General features: G+C 35.7%; 1 protein-coding gene across 8 annotated transcripts in view; it reads right to left on the reverse strand.

The window, feature by feature from the left end:
• The window catches only part of NME7 (NME/NM23 family member 7), a 269,129-nt gene that overhangs the window by 176,813 nt on the left and 65,246 nt on the right, over positions 1 to 27,070 (reverse strand). For all 8 annotated transcript variants that reach the window (XR_012032960.1, XR_012032963.1, XR_012032961.1 and 5 more), the window contains exons 4-7: positions 20,507 to 20,617; positions 17,062 to 17,112; positions 14,063 to 14,270; positions 4,019 to 4,124 (exon numbers count right to left, since the gene is read on the reverse strand). Coding sequence is in view for 2 of the 8 variants with exons in the window: in XM_072830516.1 (XP_072686617.1) it covers positions 4,019 to 4,124; positions 14,063 to 14,270; positions 17,062 to 17,112; positions 20,507 to 20,617 (476 nt within the window). In the remaining 6 variants the exon portion in view is untranslated. The remainder of the gene's footprint in view (positions 1 to 4,018; positions 4,125 to 14,062; positions 14,271 to 17,061; positions 17,113 to 20,506; positions 20,618 to 27,070) is intronic.

Genomic DNA, 27,070 nt, shown 5'->3' on the forward strand with positions numbered 1-27,070 from the left:
CTGATATCCCATGACTAGTAAGTAGCAGAGCCAAAATTCAAGCCTACAGAGCCTGATTTCAGAGAAAAAATGATTCATTTCATTGATGGAATTAAACTAACTACATGGAAGTAAAACTGAGGACATCAAAACAAATGCATTGCAGTTTTTAAGTTAAAAAAAGAAAAAAGAATATAAGAACATTCGCCTTGGTTTTCTTCCCTTTTAAAACCGGAGTCCCCAAACGACAAAATGTACTTCAATCTACAAACATAAAAAGACTTGCAAAGCACACCTTGTTATTTTTTCCCACCTATCTCTTCTGCAAACTAAGGTGCCTCTTTTCTAGATCTCTCCACATCCACATAGATTAACTATAGAACTAAGAACTAAGGCTGCCTACATCCACATGACTTTATTATTTGTGCCAAGAAATTCTTACCCAAAGATAAGGCTGTAAATCAGTAAATAGCTTCATTGTTCACTTCAGGAACTTCCCCAAAGTCCATTTACCCCAACAATAGACTACTCAAACAGTCCCCTTTTCGCAATATTCCCTCAACTGGACAAACAACTCGCTTATCCAACAACTGTACGCTTACAAGTCTTGGTTAAGATCTTTGTCTCACTGTTTCCACTAATCCTAAACTATTATATCAGGAACTTTATGCAGTTTCAATCACATCACTGTAGTGAAAGACCCACCTTAAATCTCTTAAGGTCACACCCAAGACTCTACAATATCTGCTTTATTAGCTCTCCCTGATAGCTAAGACTGTCAAGATGTGCTCTCCTTGCAATAAGCAGAAGTTGTGGCTTCATTATAGCTATTCTGGCCTTCTTTGGGGGAGTGATAGTCAACAGAAGGAAATGAACCAATTTGATTTCAATTGTTCTCTTATCAACAACTCCTTTAAAAAAAAAAAAAATCTCTTCTCCCCTCACACCTACACTAGACCATAGGTGAAATTAAATATACCAGGAAGTGAGATCATTATAGAAAAAGATAAACAAAAACCAGCAATGAAAGGGCCTGCATAGGATGTGAGGGCGATCTGGCTGCGACATCTGTCAACCCATTGACCGCCAGGGTTGATTCCGCTGATCTGGCTGGCTAGGCGGGTGTCCCCTTCCTCCCTCACCGCTCCATGTGCCTCCCTCCCGAAGCTGCGTGCTCGTGCTAAGCTGCGTGCTCGTGCTCGGTGGAAGAGGACGACCATCCCCGATAGAGGAGGACCATTCTTCCGTCAAGGGTATAGGAGTAGCTGCGCTCCCCTGCTAGAACCTCCAAACAAGCTCTCAAGGGTCTGCATAAATCTAACAATAAGCTCAATGCAAGACTCCAAACTGTATTTCATTGTGGCCACAATTTAAACTCTGAGCTAGATTAACTGCACATTTAAAACTGGTGTATAAAGATTCCTAAAAATTGATATTTAGAAAGAAAAGGGGAAAAAAAAGCCTTGAAATGCCAAAGTTTAAAGTATTCTGCCATCTGATTAGTTTTTACAAAAATGTCCTTTAATCAACTCATATGTTTCTAATGTTACATGTGAAATATAAACACATGAAATATAGCTAATCTTTAAAGAATAGCTGACTAAAAATTACTTAAACCTGTATAAATATAAAATTAGTTATTTTGATATCTTTTTGATCATTGTTACTAGATTTGTTATGTTTATCTATGCAATTATTAAAGTATATAACAGTGTTGACTATGATTCTATTTTATTCCTGTCTCTTCAAGCACTACATTTTACTGAAAAAAATTAAATCAGTTAAAAATCCAATTGAGGAAAAAAGGGGGAGGGAGAAAAATAACAATTGAAAAGTATTAAGATGCCAAACATAAGCTTTTTAATGAAGTCTAGGCCTTTAAACAAGAATTTGTCTCATCACATTAAAACATGTATATGTTATGTATGTATATGAATGTGGGTGTAAGTGTGTGATATTCATCCCAAGGTTAAGAAAAAAATGAATGCAACATAAAATCCCAATTTTGTTTTCTATAGCTTATAGTTTATCAACACCAGCTGTTTCAAATATTATTATTACTTTCTGTGGAAGTGTTGCTAACTATGTTATTATAACCATCTTGCTATGGAGTCATACACATTGAGGAAAGAACATGGAGGTTAAGAAACCAGGTCTGAAAAAAAAAAAAAAAAAAAAGAAACCAGGTCTGTATCTTGGATTCCTTACTCTAAATTGGCAGAAATACCTTATTCTCAGATAGCCTCAGCTCACTTATCTGGAAAAGAATGATACACCCACCTACTTGGCAATATTGCTGTGAATATTAAAGGAGAAAGGAAGAATACCCACTATTTGCTTCAACGTGGATGGAACTGAAGGGTATTATGCTGAGTGAAGTAAGTCAATTGGAGAAGGACAATCATTACACGGTTTTGCTCATACGGGGAATATAAGGAATAGTGAAAGAGATTATAGGGGAAAGGAGGGAAAATAAGTGGGAAAAATGAGAGGGTGACAAAACATGAGAGACTCCTAACTCTGGGAAACAAACAAGGAATAGTGGAAGGGGAAGCAGGCAGGGGGATGGGGTGACTGGGTGACGGGCACTGAGGAGGGCAGTTGATGGGATGAGCACTGGGTGCTATACAATATGTTGGCAAATTTAACTTCAAAAATATATATATATATATATATATAAAATAAAAATAAAGGAGATAATGTATAAGGTACTCAGTTTACAACCCAGCAAGTGTTAAGGCCTCTGTAAATGTTCGTTAGCCATCATCCATAGTAGTTCCCCGTAATTGTGGTCCTAAGGATCTACAAGATATTAAAGTACTTCCTCAATAATTAAAGAAACATTCGTTATGCAACAAGATCTTTAAAGCTCAGATCTTTCAACCAATAATTCTATTTTCAGGAAACTAGCCAGAGGAAATGATTAGAGATATTGTCAAATATTAATGCTCAAAAATATTCTTCAAAGCTTTATTTTTAACATCAAAAACCTGGAAACAACCTAAGTATCTCAATATTATACATCTATATGATTACATAGTGTACAACTGTTAAGAACATCCAAAATGAAGAATTAAGAACATCCAAAAATGCCCCCTAAAATTAAATTAAAACAATAAGCCTATGGCCATACATCTCAACCATGTTAGCAATGACATGTCAGTGTATATATATACACACACACACACATTCAGAAGAAAATGATGTAGAGGAAATATAAAAATATAAACAATGACTATATCAAGATAATGGGAAAACAGGTAACTTTTACTGTTTCCTTTTTTACTTTTTCCCCCAAATTTCCTAGTGTATACCTAAATTACTTTGATATTTAGAAAAAGTGAAACTAAAAAACCCATTCAATTATGTTTACTATTTAGAATATTCTAGGGTTTTTTAAAGGATAATCTTTTAAATTATACCCATCTCATTTCCAAAAAGATTTGGAATAGTTGACAAAACTACATACAACACAATAAAATAAAGAGAAGAAAAATAAAGATAAAAAAGTTTGCAAACTCTACAGCCATATACACATATCTACCTATCTATGCATGTGCATACATGTGTATATACATGTGTGCATAAGTATATGTTCAAAGAACTTGATTTCAGATACTAAGAACTATAGGAAGTTTCTCCAGCTTCCTCAAAAAGGGCATACAATAGATATGGTAGACATTGTTTTAAATTGTACCTTAGGAGAATTATTTCAGTGAATTAAGTGAATTGGTTATGTGATTGGAAGGAAAGGAGGTAGATTAAAAGTCAAAGAATCAAGACCTAAAACAGGATAATCATGACCATGATCAGCAACTCAACAAACACCTTTTTAAAAAATGTAGATACAAAGATAAATATAGATGTACACAGATTTTTTTCCCTCATGGCCTTTATTCATGTGACTTCAAAGAAAAAACTTAAAATATTAAAGTTATATTTTAATTTCTACATATAAAATACGTCAAGAAAATAAACTAAAAAAAAAAAAAGCTCCTACAACATGTATTTGGATATATTCTTTCAACATAGCACTTACCTTCACTGATGGCATGGGGTTTAATAATGCAACAGGTACAATTGGTAAATTTAGCGGTGTTTGCTGGTCCACAAACTCCACTTGAAGGAAAAAATAACTCCATTTCCTAAAGACAAAGAGAAATAACTTTGCCATATGTAATCTCTTATCTTGAACTCCTAGTATATTTCTGGGAAAAACTATGCAATTGCTTTTAAGGTTTCATGATATAAATTCTTTGCTTCAAGTTTTCTAAAAATGATTTTTACAAAGACTAACTGATTAACCAAACCCTGTTTTAAGTCTTCTAATTAAAAGGTCATATAAAAAAGTATTAATTAAAGTAATGAGAATATGTATCATTCTTCCCCAGGATGAGAACTAAAAATATCTTAACATATTTTAAATATTGCCAATAATGAATACAAAGTTCTTATTTTCCCCAAAGCAATAGTTCATAGACACAGGTCCAATTTTAAACTTTTTATTAAAATATGTAACATTAAAAACTAGGAATTCTTTATAGAAACAGATTAGTATTTAAGAACCAGAATAGCAAAATTAGTTTTAACTAATTAAAACTAATGAACTGGGGGCACCTGGCTGGTTCAATCGGTAGAACATGCAACTCTTGACTTTGGGGTTGTAAATTTAAGCTTCATGTTAGGTATAGAGATTACTTAAAAATACAATCTTTAAAAAAAACTAATCAACTTAGTATCATTCTAAGCATACAATTAAGTCACATAAACTTAATTTTATAACCAGATTCAGGCTATGTTATTTGCTTTGCACATAGTTCATGTAGATGACAACTCAGCAATTTGAACTAGCCACAAACACAATCACACTAATTAATTCTTTTAATTATTTAGACAGATGCTTTCTTGCTTCTCAGCTTTTATTACTGTTATACTTCTATTCCCTATAAAACCCTCTGTCCCGAGCTCCAAAGAACTCTACCACTTCAATTATCACCTCCTCCAGGAGGCCTTTTGTGATTCCCCTAATCAGTACCTGTATTACTATAAAACTGTGGTTATTTGGGTAATTGCCCTTCACAATTTTCAAATGTGAAGCAAGTAACTAAACTGTATAGTTTTGTAAGTCCTTTAGCACCTAAAACAAATGACTCAAAGTAAATACTCATTTCTCGTTGAATTTAAAAATGGAAAGATCATAGGATTTGTTAGTGTGCCACACTGATGTACAATTTTAAAAACCATAGAGGAACTATGCAAATAGCAGTGTATATACACCTGTGCAACTCTGGCATTAAGACATTTTAGAATAAAAATGTTCTATTCCTTAGACATCAAGTACTTTTCTATCACATTGCTGCCTTTGTTTATTACTCTTCTTGATCAATAAGAACAGCAACTTCCACTGGTAGTCCTACACAAGATGATTTGATTACATATTCGCAGACAACCTATATCAGACAGATGAGAGCTCAAACACCTGCAAGGTCCTGGCAGTAATAACGAATGAATGAAGTAAACCTGGCATGACAAGAGGGTTGCAGACTGGAAAGGAAATGCCCCCTCTAGGGTTCCTGGTTCTCTGCTTCCTTTGCCACAAAACTCTTCTAAAGAGGTGTCTTTATTCTGTCTTTACTTCACCTCCATTCTCTCTTAAATATGACCTCCACATTGCCAAATCCCCTGGTTCTGTCTCAGCCCCCATCTCACTTGACCAAACAGGATTTGACACAGGTGATCTCTACATTTTGTAATGTTTTCATCCCTTGACTCTCTTCCTACCCCTCTGGTTGCTCCTCCTACGTCTCCTCTGATGGTTTTCTCCCACGTGTCCTCATCCCTCAATGTTGGAGAGTTCCAGGGCCCGTCTTTCATCTACAATCACTCTTTTGGTGAACTCAAGCCCCATGTCTTTATTTGTCTTTATTTGATTTTTTAAAAGAGTTTTATTTATTTAGTCATGAGAGACACAGAAAGAGAGAGCCAGAGACATAGGCAGAGGGAGAAGCAGGCTCCATGCCGGGAGCCCAACACAATCCAGGAACTCCAGGATCACACCCTGAGCCGAAGGCAGACGCGCTCAACCACTGAACCACCCAGGTGTCCCAAGCCCCATGTCTTTAAATGTCATCTGTATTCTCATGGCTCCCACATTTCTGCCTCCAGTCCAGTCCAACCTCCTCCCTAAACTCCATACCCATATCTATGCCACTACCACTTAGAGATAATTCATATTTAAAACATCTTGATTTCCACTGTTTCCCATAAATCTGTTCATTTCCACCCTGTTTCTCCTGCCCCTCCACCATCACAGGCCTAAGAAAAAACCTTAGAATGATCCTTGATTTCTCTTCTCCTTTTCTTTGCCATCCATTCAATCTAACAGGAAATCCTCTGTAATGCATCCAGGATCTGACCACTTCCACATCTGTCACCCTGGGCCATGCCCACCACCAATTCTTCCTTTGACATCTGCGCTAACCTCCTCACTGATCTCCCATTCCAACTTTTCCCCCAACACACCTACGCCCACCTGGCCTGATCTATTCTTAATACAGCAGGCAGCATGAAACCTATAAAACACATGGCGCCGCTCCTCTGCGCAGAACTCTCCAATGGTCTTTTATCTCATTCAGAATGAATGTTAAAGTTCTAGATGTCTGCAAAGCCTTATGTGATCTGGCTCCTACCTATAACTTGAGCTAAACTCCTATTCACATGAAAACACTTAGATTTCCAACCCGGCATCACTGACCCCATCCACTCACAATTTACTTAAACAAAGCAAACATGTTCTCACCTCAAAACTTTGCATGTTTTATTCCCTGTCTCCCGGAATACTCTTTCTCCCTAATACTTGCATGGTTTTCTCCCTCACTTCCTTCTGATCTCTGCTTAAAATGAAGACTTCCTGACCCCATACTTAATAGCACTCCTTGCCTCTACTCAACACACAATCCTTCCTCCATCTTGGTCTTTTTCTATCCCTTCCCCTTCTTTATTGTCTTCAGAGCACTTACCACATGACATGCTTTATACCTATTTATTTATTATCTGGTATCCCCCCAAATATCAGAATAGATGTAGGCTCCAAGTGAGTCAGGACCTTGTTTTGTTCACTAACAGCTCAATTAATATTTTGAAATTCAGAGGAAAAAAAAACCCTCTGCATGTGCTAAATAAAATATGTCTGTCCAAATTGCATAAATGAGAGAAATGACACCCCGAAAGCTTGAATAACAAGCCCTTACAAGTTAGCAAGTGACAAAGTCAGTATTCAAAACCAGGTCATACTGGTTCCAAAGTCGCAAACTTTTTCCGTCCTCTGGCTTTCAAAAGTAGAGAAGCTGTGCTCAGTTGTTCTGCCTCTAGTTTTAACCAATTATTGGGGCCAATTATTTTGGTCTCAACTTCCATTTCTTTTCTTCCTCAACTTTTAAATATGAAAATGCCAGCTTTCCAAGTACTCATTTACATATGCTGAATAAATGTATATTTAAGGCAAGGAATATAAAAGTTTTACTTAAATATACCTTCTCCGTGAAAGTGAGTAATTCTATTTTATGCCTTTCTCTTTCTCCCTGCGTAGGTTATCCTATCCCAATTATCAATCTAAACTAACATTTGCAAGAGCACTTCTACTAGGTCATTGTTATGGCAACTACTTTAAAGACTTCACACAATAAATGTAAAGTTGCATAAAAAAATGTTCATATCCCTTTGTGATTTGAGCTGCTTAAACATACTGCACAAAGCTCCTCTCCTTCCAAGAGTCCTTGCTATTACTCTTAGCCTTTTTTTTTTATGTTCCTAAACTACCTACCAGGGAAAGATAGAGATATGGAACTTTCCCTGAAAATAAAGGCTCATGGAATCTTCAACTTTTTTTTACTATATTTTATTTAACAAATTGTAAAGTATACAGTTGCACTGTTTCACAAACCTCACCTAAGATCCATGGTACTCACAAAAACATCTGACTACTCTACATTCCTATCTTCAATTACCATAATAAAAGTATCACTAGGGATCCCTGGGTGGTGCAGCGGTTTGGCACCTGCCTTTGGCCCAGGGCACGATCCTGGAGACCTGGGATCGAATCCCACGTCAGGCTCCCAGTGCATGGAGCCTGCTTCTCCCTCTGCCTGTGTCTCTGCCTCTCTCTCTCTGTGTGTGTGTGTGACTACCATAAATAAATAAAAATTTTTAAAAAATTTAAAAAAAACAGTATCACTAAATGGTTGCCAGTTAAAAGTTTCTCCAAAGCTTTTACATAGTAATTTTTTAAGACTATTTATTTATTCATGAGAGACACAGAGAGAAGGCAGAGACATAGACAGAGGGAGAAGCAGGCTCCCCACAAGGAGCCCAGTGCGGGACTAGATCCCCAAATCCCCATCCCTGAACTCCCAGACCATGCCCTGAGCCAAAGGCAGATGCTCAACTGCTGAGCCACCCAGCATCCCCATAGTAACTTAAAATAAATGTTATTTTTGTAAATGCCCCAGACTAAAACATGAAAATATTGAACTTTCTACATACTCCAACATCAAGTAAGAAATCTGTTCTCAGAAAATCTAAAAGATTAAGAAATAAAGGATGCCTGGGTGGCTCAGTGGTTGAGCATCTACCTTTGGCTTAGAGTGTGATCCTGGGGTCCTGGGATCGACTCCTGCATCGGGCTCCCTACATGGAGCCTGCTTCTCCCTCTGCCTGTGTCTCTGCGCCTCTATTTCTCACGAATAAATAAAATCTTTTTTTAAAAATTAAGAAGTAAAATACGAAGCCACAAGACTTAGTTTCAGTTTTATACTTAGCTTCATGATGCACCCTTATTTACAAATAAAAACAACTGAGAACCTAACAAAATGTCCATAAGTAAAAGGATGTTTAAATAAATCATGTTATAATCATACAGTAAAACAGTCTGCACCCACTGAAGTTTACTCTTATGACAGTAATCTGGTAACATGTAAAATGTTATATTCAGTGAAAAAAGGAATCCAATTAAATAAAATTCATGTATATGGCATTTAGTTTGTAAATTATATAAATGATCAAGGGAATGAGCTGGACAGAATATGCCATAAACTATAATCATCAATGGCAGGATTAGTAATGCCAAACTTTCTTTTCTCTATTTCCAAATTCTCTGAAAGCGTTTCCATTACTTCCGTATTCTAAAAGACTGTAATGTTTAAAACAAGATAGGCTGCCACTTTCAGCATACACAGTGGTGGCTGATGGTTGAGCACGGGGCTGTGGAGCCAAAAGTGCCTCAGCTCAGGTCATCATGAGGCCAAGGTCCTTAAATTCATTGAGTCTCAGTTCCGGGCAAATTGGGATGATATAGCAACTGTACAGGAGATTGTGAGAATTAAATGAGATACTAAAGTGTCTGGAACAGTGCCTGCCACAGAGCGAGCACTCAATAAACATAAGGTTTGTTGTTGTTTTGAATTCCAAAACTTATCTGAATACCAGTGACCTAGATTCTGGAGGTATGATAATGAATTGGATGGATATCCTCAAGGAATTCAGTCTACTAGGAGAGTAAACATAACCACAAATACTTTTAAAATACGGTGAATAATAGAGGTATGCAGTAGGTATGAAGCAAGCATCAAGGAAGGATACCTCACACAGAACCAAGAAATTGGTAATAGTTGAGCAGAGTTGTTGTTACTGCTTCTTAGGTTTTGTTGAAGTACAATTAACATACTTTAAACTGAATATATTTAAAGGATATAATTTGATGAGTTTTGAGATTGGTTTATTCTTGTGAAAACATCACCACAATCAAGATACTAAACATATCAGTCACCCCTCCTTCTTTTGGGTAATCCCTTTCTTCTGCCTCTCCCTGCCTCCCCCACTTTTAACCATCACCATTACCTTCATTACCATTAATAAGTTGGCCCTGTAACCAATGATTTGTTTTCCATCATGATGAATTAACAATTTTACTTAAGTTATACAGTATGTGCTCTTTTGTCCAGCTTCTTTCACTTAGCAAGATTAGAGATTCATCCACTATAGTGCATATCAATATTTCATTCCTTTTTATTGCCAAATACTATTACATGTGTTAATATGATTTGTTTATTCACTCTTCTCTTGGACATTTGGGTTATCTCCAGTTTTTGGATATCACAAATAAGGTTGCTATGAAAAAAACTGTTCTGTATAAGTCTTTGTGTTGATATTTGCTTTCATTTCTCCTAGGAAAATACTTAAGAATGGTTGGATCATAGGGTAGGTAATATGTTTAGTTTTTTAGTTAACTGCCAACTTGTTCTCCAAAGTGACTCTACCATTTGAAATTCTCATCAACAGTGTATGGCATAGGTTCTAGTTTCTCCTCACACTTGCCACTTGATATGCTCAGTCATTTCTTGAGCACTTGGGCTATTACAATGACATAGTTGTCTACTCCCATGCCAATATCATACTGCTTTTCCTACTAAAGCTTTATAAAAGGCTTCCTATTGCATAAATTAGCCATCTTATCACCAATACTCTCCTTCAAAATTTCCGTGGCTCTTTTGGCTCTTCTATGCAAGAATTTCATTAGGTTTCATGAAAAACTCTACTAGGGTTCTGACTGGAAAGATACAAAAGAAATGAACAATTTTCCTTAGCCAAAATGATGTCAGTGGAATGAAAGGATGAAGCCAAATTGTAGTGACTGCTCTCAATGAGTAGTCAAAGGCAAATGAAGAAGAGAAAATGGTGAATATAGTCTGGATAAGACAGAAAAGAGGATTAAATAGTAACTAATAGGAATTTAAGATCAAGGAGAGACTATTTGGGGATGCTTGTATGATGTTTTTCAATTTTTTATTTACATGCACTGTCCCCACTTCCTCATGTATGCTGTGTGTTCCAGCAAGAGAATTTCTCTTTGATAGCTAGTCAGATAATGTGATGTCCACAATACTCCTCCCAAGACAAGAGCTAAGAAAAGGTATATCCTAAAAGGTTCATAACAATGGGATATTTCAGGGATGAATGTCAGAAAGAGCTAAAAAATTTAAGTGTACAAAATCGAAAAAATTATGTTTAAGACATTTCTTTAGGATAAAGGATCAAACAAATCACACACTAAAATAATAGGACCTAAACAGAAGCAGGGCAGATCATGCCCTGCTAACTCTGCAGAAGCTTCTCCACTACAAAAAGAAGAAAAAAATCATTATGTAAACTGTATTTGCAGATATGCATTTTTCTAAACCTTAGCACATTATATATGTGCAAACATAGAAACATACAAACATATATACTTAAGACAAGACTAGCTTTATCTTTATTAAAGTATAAACCCTCCCTTACATTTCTGAACCCACTTATTTTCAGCATCAACAGTATTAAATATATACAACCTATATTAATATCCAATAAAAATATGTCTTTTAGGTGTTCCAGACACAATTCCAATGTGGGGAGGGGTTACTCACACAGAACACCAAAGCAATTCTCAGACACCAGCAAGGTATCTAAGAAATCAACTCAACTCTGGCACTATCTATCCAGAGACAGTATCAGATTCCACAGATTAAAGGTTCCTAGTCTTTTTGATCATTATTTTACATCTTTTCTCTCTTCAAACCAATAAACACCTTGTCCCTTATCCTCACTTCTGCTGTTTTTGACCTTGCTCTCTCCTGTCTTATTAAAAGTGAATCAATCAGAATAAGCATCTACATAGACATAATCTGCCTTCCCATTTGTTGTGCCAGATGACTATCCCTGCACCAATGTGCAGTCTGTGCTCTAATTTCCATTCCTTCTCACCTAATCAATGACATTGTACCACTAAGTCTCCCTCTTTTTCCTACATCTTCAATTTTTCACATCTGTAATTCTTCTCTTCTTAAAAAAAAAAAAAAAAGACCCTGCTTTTCCTCATATCTACCACCTTATTTCTTTTCTCAACTTGCATCAAAACTCCTCAAAAAAGCTTCTATATCTGCTGTCTCCAATTTTCTTTTAAATCCACTCCAGCAGGACTTTGCCTCGATTCTTCCATCTTTTACCAACTTCTACAATGATTCTGTAGTGTAAAGTCCAATAGTCAATTCTCGGCCTCCCCTCTTTCCTGATAGATCTGCCTCATTTGACCCCACTGATCATTCTCTCTCTTTAAAATACTTTCCTCACTTGGCCTCCAGAACATAATTAGGTCTGAGTTTTTTCCTTCTACTTCACTGATGGCTCCTTCTCTACCTCCTTTGCTGCTCTTCAGCCTTTTACTAGAACAGAAAGGCTCCATCTTTGTTCTCTTTTCTTCTTTATAAGTAGTCTCTCCCAGGTAATCTCAACCAGTCTCATGACTCTGATACCATCCAGGTGCCAGTGACCCCATATTATGACACTAGTTCAGACTTCCCTCCCCAACTCCAAACTCGCATAACCAGATTTTTTACTTACCATTTCTCTACTTTGATAACTAACATGCATGTTAAGTCTGCAATGTCCAAAATGTAACTCCTGAGCTTCCATCTACACTGACTCTAGCCATAGTTTTCCTTATTTCAGGTTAGGCAAATTATAGCCTTTTAGTTGTTCAGGCCAAGAACTTTGTGGAGTAATCCTTGCTCTCTCTTTTTCTCATATTCTACATTCAATCTGGAAGGAGATCTTGCTCATTTGACCTTCAACCATTAAAAGCATTTTAAAATGTATCTCTATACTCCTCTCACTGCTTCCATCCTGGTGCAGGCTATCATCTCCCTGGATTATCCTAAGAGCCTCTTAACTGGGTTCCCTGTTGCTACTCTAATCCTCTACAGTCTATTCTCATTGCAGTAGCTAGGGTGGCCCTTTTATATACCAAGTGAAATATATCAGTCCTCCACTTAAAACCCTGCAATACCTCCCAGTTTTCCTCAGAGAAAAAGCCAAAAATACTACCATGGCCTACAAAACCATGTGCTATCTCCCCTATTTCTGTGACCTCATCAGCCCCTCTTTCCCTCACTCCCACTCAATTATTCTGCCTCCTTTCCTGTTAACTGAATGACCAGGCAAAAATACACTCTTCAAGGAATAGTAAGATGGTCAGTGAACCTGGGATACAGTGAATAAGGGAGACACTACTTGGAGATAAATTTGGAGAAACAGATGGGAATCAGATCAGGTGAAGCTCTGGAAGCTTGTGATTCTATTATAAAAGAAATAAAAATTCACTGAGGAGTCTTTAATAATTGAATTTTTAATCTTATTTGTTTTTAAAAGATCACTCTTGGCCTAGTTAATTTTATGTGGGCAAGGTAAAATTTTTATAAATTGAGTATAAGAGGAAAAGGAAGAGGAAAAGAGAATTAGAAGAATTACTACTATTTTGCAGTAGTTCAAATAAAATATAACAGTGACCTAGACCACAACAATCAGATTCAAAGTCTAATTTGAAGGAATTGCTGAAAGGATCTTTTGATGGAACTGTAAGGAAAATTCAATTATTAAAAAACTGTCTAATATTATTTTAACGAAAGCATGACCAGACTAAAAACCATCTTACATCAGATGAGAAACTTGTTGTGATGCTAAGAATAAACTTGCAACTTCATCAAATCAACATCAGCATAAACCCAGTATTACACCTTATTTATATGGACTTAAAAATAAGAAATAATTGTAGGAAGCATAAAGACTTTTTCATGAACACTAGCTCTGTACAGGAAAAGGATGTTAAACTTGAAGATAGTGTTAGATCTGAGTCAAAAATAAAATATATTAAATGATGTTTCCTTTCTGAATATTTACTATCCATAAGCTGGTCTCACATTAAGTCAGTAATTCAAACATTGATGAGCCTGAATAATTTAAATGACTTTGGAATGTAAACTGAGATGACAAGTATTTTAACTGGAGAACACTTATCTTGACCATGACCAGGTTACCAGTTCACAAAAGAAACATATTATTGAAACACTTTAATCCTAGGCAAAGGGTCAAAGGTTTTCTCTACTCCTTGATCATCTGTATAACCTACCCGAAGTCAGCCATGACAGATATGCTTTACTCTGACATAAAACATCTAACAAAAACAAAAACAGAATTAAAATATTTTAAAACACCTTACTCTGGCAGCAGAAGCAAAAGAATCAGGGCCATGAGCTGCATTTCTTATGCCGTCTGTTCCAAAGAGGGCTCTCAGGCTTCCAGGAGCATCTGTACGTGCCATACCAGAGTTCGCGGGTCCAAGTAGCCTTTTCCACTCACATATAGCATCATCTCTTAAAATCTCCATGGCAATAGTAGGACCACTTGTAATAAACTGGATAAGCTCACTACAAAATAGATAAAAGCTTGATTTGCTTCATTTTTCTGTCAACCTCGTATCTCTGTTAATAAGGATATATTACAATTAGAGTATTTCAACACACACATTAATATTATGATCTCAGAACTACCAGATATAGTGAGATATGCATTGGCAAAATAAAATTTTCATAAGTTGAGTGTCTTGTGGTAGTCTGAGTCACTACAGATCACTAGCATTGCCAAATCATTTACCATTACCAAAAAAAAAAAGAAAGAAAGAAAGAAAGAAAGAAAGAAAGAAAGAAAGAAAGAAAGAAAGAAAGATATCAGTGTTTCATTGAATTTAAGGCTACTTCAGTGACTTAAAATGCATATTACTGATTAATGCTTTTCCCATTGCTCTGAAAGGTACAGAAGGAAATTCCTTTTTATTTTCATGTGGTTTACCACTGAAGTTACATAAAATTGCATAATAGAGAAAATGATGAGAGTGGTCTTATATTTACAGTTAGAATTTATTTTTGTGTAGATTAGAATTCAAAGAATGTCAGAAATGTTCAGTCAATAAACACTGAGTTGGTCTTAGTGATAAAGAAAAAACAGACATTAATAGGTCTTGGGAAAATATCCTTTTATTTTTGATATTTATATTTGATATTTATGAAAAAATATCCTATAAAAGCTACTCTGGGATATTCTTATCTCAAGTTATTAAAGAATACATACAGGTTCTTGATTAAAAATCCAGCATTGGGGATCTCTGGGTGGCTCAGCGGTTTAGCGCCTGCCTTCGGCTCAGGGACTGATCCTGGAGCCCCAGGATTAAGTCCCGCATCAGGCTCCCTGCATGGAGCCTGCTTCTCCCTCTGCCTGCGTCTCTGCCTCTGTCTCTGTATCTCTCATAAATAAATAAATGAAAATTTTTTTAAAAATCCAGCACTGAGTCACAGTAACCCAAGCCATGAAAAGCAACAGTTCATTTCCCTCTGCCACTTCTGTACATGCACAAGGCAACAGTGACAAATTTAACCGTGAAATAAGTAACACCATTCCTCCCACAGTGTTAGGCAGGGACAGAATACTTTTTAAAGTAAGCCTATGCTTCTCTCTCATCCAAGCTATAAGAGAGGACAGGATTCTCCTGGAGAAAATCACACAGTATGACCCTTTTATACCTATTAATTCTTGATTATTTTATATCAATCATTGACTCCCTTCCATACTTCTCTTTTAAATAATTTCAATTCATTTTGAAGAGGATTTCTAAAAAACAGGATGTACAAAGAAGTATTCATAACCTCCATTCTAAAAGGCCCACATGACCTCTTCATACATATTCTGCTAGGCCTTAGCAGAAAAAAAAAAAAAGGAAAAAATAGATTTAAGGAATCAAAATCAAGAGAACAAATCCATGTTTATCCATTCAATAAGCACTTAACAATTACCTACTACAAATCAGAATATTCAGCGATATCCTTGCCTCAAGAAACTTATAACCTAATGTCCTGTTAATACAGATTTCTCAAACACATAGTAGACTAAGCCTATGACCTGAGTGTGGCATGTAATAATGCAGAGAATGTAGTGCCTCATCATAAAAAATACTGCTTTATGAGACTACCTCCAACAACTGTAGCTACATCTTTTGTTGTGTCTTTCATTAATACCAGAAAACTAGTTAATTCATTCATTTAATAAAATTTACTGCATGCGGGCAGCCTGGGTGCCTCAATGGTTTAGCGCCGCCTATGGCCCAGGGCGTGATCCTAGAGACCAGGGCATGATCCTGGAGACCAGGGATTGAGTCCCACATCAGGTTCCCTGCATGGAGCCTGCTTCTCCCTCTGCCTGTGTCTCTGCCTCTCTCTCTCTCTCTCTCTGTCTCTCATGAATAAATAAATAAAATCTTAAAAATATTTACTGCATGCTAATTACATATAAGACATTAAATTAGGTACTGTTATATAAACATAAAGCAAGACTACAATAAAGAATAATTTCCAAGAAAATTATATATTCTAACAAGGCTTGGGAATATTTTATACTACTTGATTTAAACTAATCTCTAACATAATAATTTTCTCATATACAATTTTAAAAAACTCTATCATATGCAGGATACCAAATAGCATGTTTATTATAGCAGCTTAATATCCTTCTTTATTAGAAATGTAAGCATTTCTTTGTCAATAGTAATATAATTTTCACAATATTCACTTAAATTTAAATACATCCCAAATATTTAGAACATCAGTTTCTAACATATATTAGTTGCTCTATTTCAAGGAACAAAAGTATTAGTGAAAAAATAAGGGTTCCATTAACATCGTTTTATGTACACAGGAATGCCAAGAGCACAACAAAAGCACTCAACCCAGGGGCACGTGGCTGGCTCAGTCATAAGAGCTGTGAGTTTAAACCCCATGTTGGGTATAGAGATTACTCAAAAATCTTAAAAACCATTAAAAAAATACTTAACATAAAATATAATTATCACTCTATTTTAATCTACTGAAATCTAAAAAGAAACCTATGACATTTATAATTTTTTTTTGACATTTATAATTTAAATAAATTATCCTATTTGCTTCTGATGATAGTTTAAGATATTTAATTATGAAATAAAAATCCTAATCTAATAAAAGGACAGAAAAAAACAATTCTTAGAAAACAGTTCTCTACAGCTGCAAGATGTTGCTATGGTCCTTTTGACAGATGATTTCCAGGTCAAAACTTTCTGAATTGTAAAACTACGATTCTTTAGTTTTCTGGGATATCCTCCATTGAAAACCCACTTGCCCCAAAGTCAGCACCTACTTTAAAAAGGGCCTTGACTGATGATCTATATGAAAATCTGTTGCTTCTTTCCTGAAAAATAATCAAAATGACAACAGGTAAGAATTATATCTTAAAAATTATTTTACTAAAATATTTTTGCTTGCATTAATAAAATAAAGATGAAATCCTCTATTTATTTGATCCGTATGTAAACTGATTAATGACTTTTCACCAAATATTCTACTCAAATCCTCCCACCTTTCAAATTTTTTGCTACTTGAATATTAAGATGTAAAATTACAATGAATGTAAGAGGCACGATTTCATTTTCTGCTCACGTTCATATCTACAATCTTCCTTTGCACCAGCATCTTTAACATTCTTGAAACAAAGTTTAACATTTGACCAATAAGAGTTATTTGTTCTTTAGATATCAAATAAGTTACATTAAAAAAATGCAAAGCTATCTTCAAATTCAAAATTAGTCACTTTCTTCTTCAGGTTTTTAACTTGAAAGGGTAGACTAGAATTTAAACTTAATAGTTATAGTTTTCTCTCTTAGATCTTGTGTGTTTAAGATATGCTTGACAAGTTAAGCATATCAATGTATTCTTATTGGTTATTAATGTATTAAAAAACAAATGTTTTAACTGATATCACCAGAAAAGGGAGGGTAACATGGAGATATTCAGAATTTAATAAGGGCAATAGGGATTTATCTTTTGCATCTATACTCCCACAAAGAATATCTACAGAGACACTGAAAGGATAATGGCCTTTAAATTGATTAGCTGAAAAGCCTAAACAACTTTTTAATCAAATCAGGTATCTCTCAAACTTGGGACTGTTTTATAGACTTTAAGCTGAGCTCACAGTATGTGACAAATGTGTCTACTTTTTAAAACATCAGAGAAGTTCAAGTGTCCTCTAGCAAAGGATTATCTTTCATGCGTAATAAAATTTAGTATGTAATATTTCAAGATCTTACAGGCCTACTACAAAATGGATCCACATAATAAACTCTATCAGGGCATTCTTTTATTCAAACCAAATATACTGAAATATTTTCTTTGGCTATGAAGAAATTATGAAAGTATACTATGCAAATATGATAAATAAAATTCATCCCAAGAAATGAGAGGGGAAGAAAACTCAGGTTTCTAGGCCTATTATGCCAACATTAAATTATTTTATTTCTCACTATAATATATTGAAATAGGTATGACCTCCTACATTTTACATATGAAAATAATGAAATTCAGCATGATTACATAACTTGGATGAGGGGGTTTGAACCCAAATCTCTGGCTGCAAATCTCTGTTTATTCCCTTCCTGTTACATAAAAGCTGAGCTACTTTAAAGAGAAAAAAAATCATGTTTTTCAACATTTTCTTTAATGTTGATGAAAAGAAAAATTTTAATTATTGAAAGTGTTTCATTGAGGGACACCTGGGTGGCTCAGTGGCTGAGCATCTGCCTTCAGCAAAGGGTGTGATACTGGAGTCCTGTAATCAAGTTCCACATGGGGCTCCCAGCAGGAAGCCTGCTTCTCTCTGCCTATGTCTCTGCCTCTCTCTGTGTGTCTCTCATAAATAAATAAATAAAATCTTTTTTTTTAAAGGCATTTCATTGTTTTCCTCTAACATGTCACTGATCCTATAGTTACCTCTATTCAACATACAAAATTGAAATCTAGATGAGAGTTCATGAATTTTTCCTATCATCCTTATGCAATTTCTCCCTTAAAAAGTCGAGGCGGAGAGAAATACTAACATGTGCATCACCACCAAAGGGAGTTTTTTGCTATTGTTTTGTTACATCTTGTGTTTTTATAAAGAAACTATTCTCCCACAAAGATTTATCTCTTAATGCCTTCATGAAATATTTACTTGGTGCCTACCTTGAATCAGGCACTAATCCAAGAACTAGGAAGTACAAATTCAGATGGAACTCAGCTGGTGCCTTTCAGATACTGTCATGAGGGAGGAACTGACATTTGAGAAAATGAGTTTAGCAAAGATTTAAGCCCTGGGAGACACTCCTCCACAGGTGTCCAGACTCCTAGCATGTCTTACTGGGTATCAAGAACACAAAGCCCCAACTGCCCTTTATCCCAGCCTGTTCTCAGAGTTTTGTTTACAGTGAGCAACTTTTGAGGGATGAGGTCACGTTTCTCTTCAGTACAGAGAGCAGTCTTGTGTATGGTTGCTAATGAAACAGTGGATAACCCAAGTTCAAAGCTCCTCAGCTTTGATGCAAACTATGTATACAACATACATGTGGATCCATATCATAGTATTCCCACAGGACATGGAGGCAAGAAGAACCATCATAAGCATGATGCTCATGCTGCCTGCCTGCAGTACCATAATAAAGTCTTTTATCTCTGATCCAGATGTCCCACATCTTCTGCCTAGCATACATGAGAGTAAAAGACTAGCTTTTAAGTTGGGCAAAATCTAAGACTTGATAGTAATATTAGTAATATTAATAGAGATGTATGAGGTACTATAAAAATTAAGGAATTTAAGGAAGCAGTTAAGTTTTCTTGGGCATCTTTATCATGGGGAGTTTGATGCCAAATTTATCAAGCAGTAGCAGCATAGAGACATCAACAATTTTTAATGTCACTAAAACTATTCAAAGTCATTTCTCCAGAATTCAGCCTGCTATGAGAGCATTCTTGATATACACAGAAATAAGACAATTAACTACTTACAAAGGGTCAAGACCTCAGTTCCACTAAATAATAGTATCACTAGTATTACTGCTACTAACAATAATAGCTAACATAGTCTGTGTCATATGGGGCAGTTGCATTTTTGGCTCTGGGAGAAAAGGAACAGTGAATGGATAGCGGTAGATAGTCAATACAGCTTTTATAAGTCTAATCTCTAGGAACCTTAACAAAATACCTTCACTTTTACCACAATAATGACATATATTTAATTTGAATATTCCCCCATGTAAGGTCTTTCAGTTTACATATATTCTAGAAAGCCAGGAGGCTTATGTTTCAAAGCGCAGAATCTAGAGCCAGACTGCATGTAACTGCACTACTTACTAGGTGTATGACTCTGGACAATTTTCTCTGCACTTCATTTTCTTCATCTGTGAAATGGAGATTTTAACCATCTATATCATAAAGTTGCTATGAAGGTTCTGTGAGTTTAATATATGTAAAGTGTTTTTTAAAAACCCTAGCACATAGTGAGTTTATATAAATAAATAATGGGGCAGGTCCAATCTCACAATTCCTATTTGCTTAGACTTCAATCATTATTGATTAATCTAATAACCTGGTATCATACTGTATTCTCATTCTAATAAGATTACTATTCTATTCTTTGCCACTCAGTGAGATGTTTTTATTATAAACAATGACATGAAACATAAAAGATGATTTAAGAAAGAAGAAGGAAAAAAAAAAAAAGAAAGAAGAAGGACTAGACTTTATGTAACTGAAAATGATCAACAAATTACCTTGAAAGCATCATCATTTTGAGTTTGGTTATAGTAAATCCGGCTTTGTTTATCATTTCAATTATTTCTCCAGCTTTTGATACTGCGTCTGGTTTAATCAGAGCTAATGTTCTGTAAGAATATAAAGAATAAGTTTGAAAATAAAATAGTTCAGTTTTTACTTATAATTCCCAAGCAGTGGCAATTCCCTTAATAATCATCCTAGATCATCAAACATCAAAATGAATCATAAAAATAAGTATATTAAAGGTCTCTGAAATATTTATACAAAGTAAGCTTACTATTTTTCCCAGGAAAATAAAAATTATATACCCAATCTAAAAATAATAATAAAAGCTGAAAGTGAAAAAAAAAGTTAAAATTGTCATGTTTAATATGCCCAAATTAATGTAGGGAAGGAAAAATACTTCCTTTACCTCTTAAGTGGTTCCAGCTGCACTAAGAATTAAACATACAGGAGACAGATTAACAGGAGAAAAATCCAAAGTTTTATTACATGTGCATGGAGTCCCAAAAATGAAATTGAGACCCCAATAAATGACCAAAACTGGCAGTTTTTATACTTCTTAGACAGGGAGACAATAAATTTGTGAGGGATTGACAGGATTAAAAAAAACAGATGTAGAGAGCCTGGCTGGCTCAGTCGGTAGAGCCTGTGACTCTTTGTCTCAAAACTGTGAGGTAAGCCCCACATTAGGTATAGAGATTTCTTAAAAATAAAATATTTTTCGGGATCCCTGGGTGGCGCAGCAGTTTAGCGCCTGCCTTTGGCCCAGGGCGCGATCCTGGAGACCCGGGATCGAATCCCACGTCGGGCTCCCGGTGCATGGAGCCTGCTTCTCCCTCTGCCTGTGTCTCTGCCTCTCTCTCTCTCTCTGTGACTATCATAAATAAATAAAAATTTTAAAAAAATAAAATAAAATATTTTTCTAAAAAACAGATGTTTAGGAGCTTTAATTAGTAAAGAATTCTAAACAGAATTTGGACAGAAGTAGCAGATTAGAAAGTAACAAGGTTTGCTTCTAAAGCTAGGTAGGCTTTAAGGTTCCTCTCTCTTATGATGTCTTTTTACTTCTTACTACAGAGAGAGTACCTTTTACATGGGAGATTTATTTCCTATGTTCAGGAGGACAGAAGAGAGTCTGAGTGTCCTCCCGCTGGCAGTTTCTTTAGTAACTCTTATTTTAAATAATCAATACATCAAAGTGGCACATTTTTTTTGTATATGTTTTTATTGGAGTTCGATTTGCCAACATATAGCATAACACCCAGTGCTCATCCCGTCAAGTGCCCCCCTCAGTGCCCGTCACCCAGTCATTTCATCCCCACTCCCACCTCCCCTTCCACTACCCCTTGTCGTTTCCCAGAGTTAGAAGTCTCTCATGTCCTGTCACCCTGATATTTCCCACTCATTTTCTCTCATTCCCCTTTATTCCCTTTCACTATTTTTTATATTCCCCAAATGAATGAGACCATATAATGTTTGTCCTTCTCCGACGGACTTATTACTTCACTCAGCATAATACCCTCCAGTTCCATCTAAGTGGCACATTTTGAAGGCACCCTGCTCTTGGTCCCCATATTAAAAAACAGCAGTCTTTAATATTTCTGTTTCTTAGAACACATTTTAAAAAAGAGGACAAATCTTTAAAAAGTTGCATTTAATATATTATGAATTTGATTCTTGGTCTCTTTGACTTTTAACAAATGTATGCTATGCAGTGCATCACTGATTTGGAAATAATTATAAATTCTTCTTTAAACACTCAAGCATAGCACAAGGGATGCACATAGAACCAAATGTCTTCTTACCTGGCAACATATACAGATGGCGAGTATCATGCTAACTTTTAAAATCACACTTTCCTCTAAGAGGATACACGGGAGCAAAGCACTATCCCCACCATGAAGCCCCAGAATTAGTAGATTTTTGGTGATGGAGATCACCTGAACGCCCTCATTCTACTGATGTAGTAACTAGGCCCAAAGAGCTAACATGCCAAAAGTCACACAGTGGGTCAGTCACGCCTTCAGGATAGAACACTCCCCTCACAAGACATCCAGGTCTGCACTCTTTCCACACCATGAATAATGTCACACTGAGTATTATCAAAAGGGAGCATAATCACAAAACCCTCAAGGGTAATATTTGCAAATGCAAGATAAAAATCAGATCAGTTGGAGAAATTCAGTTTATAGAACATGTAAAATTATGATAAAGAACTCCTGTCATTTTCCCTTCTTTATTCCCAGTTGTTCTGACACACTAGCATTAATTCGAGGACTCCATCTAAGAAGCATAGCTGGCTTTTTTCCCCTATGAGAACAGGCATGACTGAAGATATAACAAAAATATAATTCAAATACCTTTACTTACCACTGGATGTGACTCCTGACTGGCTTTTAAAACTTTTAAATAACAAAAATTGTTCATCTCAGTTTGTTTATTACAAGCTATGCCAGACAATCCTTTCCTTTATTTTGAAGCAAATGAGTCACTGACAGTATTTTATATTGTATAGCTTCATTGAAGATGGAATTAAAACTCTTCACCTTTTAACTCTCATTATAACACATTATACTCATATTATAAACCAAATTAATCCTTAAATTGTTTATGCTAAACTCTGGAAGAAACTCTGTGAACCACAGCTCTTAAAGAAAATATAAAACACAGCAGCAGTCATCAATTTCTATGAACAAGAACCAACGTGGAAAACACAAAACTGACGAAACAATTTAAAATACAATTTCATTTTCTCTTGAAATGCTGACAGGAGGCAAAGGGCTGATTACTCTAAATAAATTTGCCTATCATGTCCTCACTGCTTAATTGTTCAATAGATAATAATTAAAATTTATTCTATACACAAAATAAGACAGGCATGAAGAATCATGTGTGTCATTTAAAAGTGAAGACAGCACACAAAGAAACAATAGGACCACAGAAATACATTCATAGCGCCACTGTTCTCTATTGCTGTATAACAAATTAGAACAGCACACCAACCTGCCAACAGGTTTAACGTGGGCCAAGTTTCTGCGCTCCTTGTTTGCTGACCTAAGTCCCTTGGCTGTAGCAGGTCTAACCTACTTTCCCAGAGATTTGCAGATCGCTGGCCTTGAAAAGTGGAGGACCAGACTTTCCCAGAAGATAAGGCCTTACCACATTTGAAAACAGCTGCCACTAATGCCAGCAAGTCTGTTCATGTTGACACAGCTAACCACTTGGACAACCTGCAGGTTCTCCATGTCACCTCTACCATTTCCTGTGCCTTCCCCTTTAAGACCCGGTGGCTTCACCGGGACAGAGAAGATGGGCTTTGAGAATTAGTCCACCATCTTTTCAGGTTGTCAGCTTCCTAAATAAAGCAACCTTTTCTTTCCCACCATCCCTTGCCTCTGAAGCATTGATTTTTGAGTGGTGAGTGGCCAAACTTGATTTGGGAACCTGTTCTCTATCCAGGAACAAAACCACCCTAAAATGTAGTGGCTCAAAACAACAATTTCTCAAGATTCTGTAGGTGACTGGGCAGTGGTTTCACTAGGGATCATTCACACAGCTGTATGTGGCTAGCAGGTCAGGTGGGACAGCAAGGCTTCTTTTTCCTCATGGGCTTTCATTCTTAGGAGGCCACAACAGGTTTCTTCATATATAGCCACATAAAGTCCAATGTGCAACCATTTATCAAGCATCCTCTTGAGACATATTTGCTGGTGTCCCTTTGGCCAATGCAAGTCACATGGTCAAGTCCAGAGTCAAAATGAGAAAGGACTAGACAAGGACATGGATACCAGGAGGTGTGATTCACTGGGGCCCCTGCTGTGAGGATCTGCCTTTTAGTGATCCTCTCACCAGGCATAGAGCATGTACTGTAGGATCAGCAGGAGATGCTCTCAAAAGAAAAGAAAAAATATAAAAATGTTATTTTACATTAGAGCTTCTTAGCAATGGAGAGTTGAGAAAACAGTTTGGCCAGCCTTTGCCAAACTCAGATAGAACACAGAATTATGAAAAATAACAGTTTTCACAGAGCCATGCAAAAAATATGTTCTCCATACACCAACAGTCTCTGGGCAAAAATTGCAGCAAATATGTCCAGGATAAAGATGCTGTATAACAAACATCCTAGACAGCCCAGTGCTATAGACTTTTTGAATGCTATCCACCTAAAGGAATAGATTTGTAAACTTTATATTAATTTATGTAAATATTTCAAAAGTTATGCATATCAGCCTTAAGCATATGAAAACCCATTCTAAAACATCAACCCAAAGCCAAATTTGTGGTTTCTTTTATGTTTTCTTTGCAAGTGTAAAGCATGTGTTTGCCCCATGGATAAAGGAAAATAGTCTCAGATAAGGCACCTGTAGTTCAGAGGAAACCGCTCTGAGCCAGAGCTTTGGATTGGTAACAATGGCAAAATTATTCAGAGCAGTTCTTCCACTGAAAACTACAAAGAGTGGATAAGATATTTTTAAAATACTTTTTAAAGCAAAAATAAATTGACTAGACACTAAACAAATATGAGTACAAAAGTGAAGGAAAAATGGAGTCTCAGAAAAATGAGAATGATAGTTGCATCTTAACCTTGCCAGCGTTGCCTTTGTCTGGCTAATCTGAACTTTAATCTGTACCACATATGGGGGAAAGGGGAACAAAACCCAACAGAGGATTCTCCCTATAATAACTTGGGACCAAAAGCGACACCCTCACGGTGAATCAGAAAGAACCACGCCTTGCATAGTCTGGCAGCATAAGGTCACATCACTTACGTAGTCTGGGAACTTCCAATTTTGCCCTTGGGTAACTATCATCCAGATTGCTAATGCCTCCAGACAAGACTCAGAAGCAAACACAATTCCACCCTAGAAGGGAACTTCATCCTATACCTCAAATAATTCATATATAAACATACAACGCACAAATATCACACACATATATACATCCACATACATCCAGTCATGCGACAATCATCACCATACAAAGATAACCACACACACATAACACACACAGTGAAAAGGACCAACATAAGGGAGAACCAGAAGACACAGAACAGAGAGAACCACAAATAGTTCAGCTATTGGAATTGTCAGATGTAGACTGTAAAATGACCATGCAAACTATGGTTAAAGGGAGGAATGGAAGGCAAGCTGCAAACATCATCAGGCAACAGAAAGTAGAAGCTATCAACAATGGATACTTAGATTTGAAAAAGAATCTATTACAATAGCTAGTGATAAAAATACAAAAATGAAAATAAGAACCAAATGGTTTGACAGAAGACTAGATGAAAATGATGAAAAAAATTTAAATAAATTCAGAATGAAGCACAGTGAACAAAATAACAAGACATAGATAACAAAGTAGTTTCAAGAATGTAAGCAAAATAAGGACACTTTCAGCTGAAAGAGTTCTCTATCAGTGGCCACACTCTAAGGGAAATTCTAATTTAAGCAAAAGTAAAATAATACCAAACAGAATGTCTAGATAAAAAATAATAATACTAAAAGCCCAAGAGTAGTGAAGTCTAATTGTTAATTGATTATATAGAACAATAATAATGAGTCATTAGGTTCAAAAAAAAAAAAAAAAAACAGAAAAAATATACCACAAAATTGGCATGTAATTCAACAAGGCAGAAAATTGAGCTAAACTGTTCTGGGATTCATATACTTTCAAGAAGGAAGATACTAATATTGGTAAACTCTAGGCTTTGATAAGTTAAATACACAGCTGTAGTTTCTAGGCTAAGAACTAAAAATATATAAAAAAAGAATATACACCTTTCAAACAAATATAAAATTGATTGAAACATCCTCAATTAATCCAAAATAAGTCATAAAAGGACCAAAAATAATAAGAACAAAACACACAGGAGAAAAAGCACAAAATCAGAGGGCAGAGTTAAACCCAACTATATTAGTATGTGCATTAGTGTAAGTGCTCTATAATAAAAAGACAAAGATTATAAAACTGGATCTTTTTTTTAACCATTCAAGAAGTATATCACACTGAATTAAAAAAAAATAAATATGTTATTTAGAAAAGGCACATTTAGAATAGGACACTGAAAGTTTGAAGGTAAAAAGAATGGAAAAAGGCACACCATGTAAACATTAACTAAAAGAAAGCCAGTGTAGCTATATTGCTATCAGACAAAGCAGACTTTAAGGCAAAATGCATTGCTAGAGATAAGAATGATATGATTCTTATAAGAATAATAAATGATTCAACCCACCAAGAAGATAATAACAATTTTAAATCACCTAGTAACATACCCTCAAAATTATAACATAAAAATTAACATAACTACAAGGAGAAACAGACAAATGACAAATGTAGCAGGACATTTTAATCAAAACTTGGTAACTGATAGAATAAGCTGACATATTAGCAAATATGTGAAAGATCTGAACAACATAATTCACAAACTTGACCTAATGGACACATATAAAATGACAAAAAACAACTATGGATTAAACATTCCTTCCAAACACACTAAGTTAACTGACTATGTACTAGGCTAGAAGCAAATTTCAACCAATTTGAAAGACACAAAA

This window comes from Canis lupus, chromosome 6 (genome assembly GCF_048164855.1).
Source record: "Canis lupus baileyi chromosome 6, mCanLup2.hap1, whole genome shotgun sequence".
NCBI classification, from domain to species: Eukaryota; Metazoa; Chordata; class Mammalia; order Carnivora; family Canidae; genus Canis; species Canis lupus.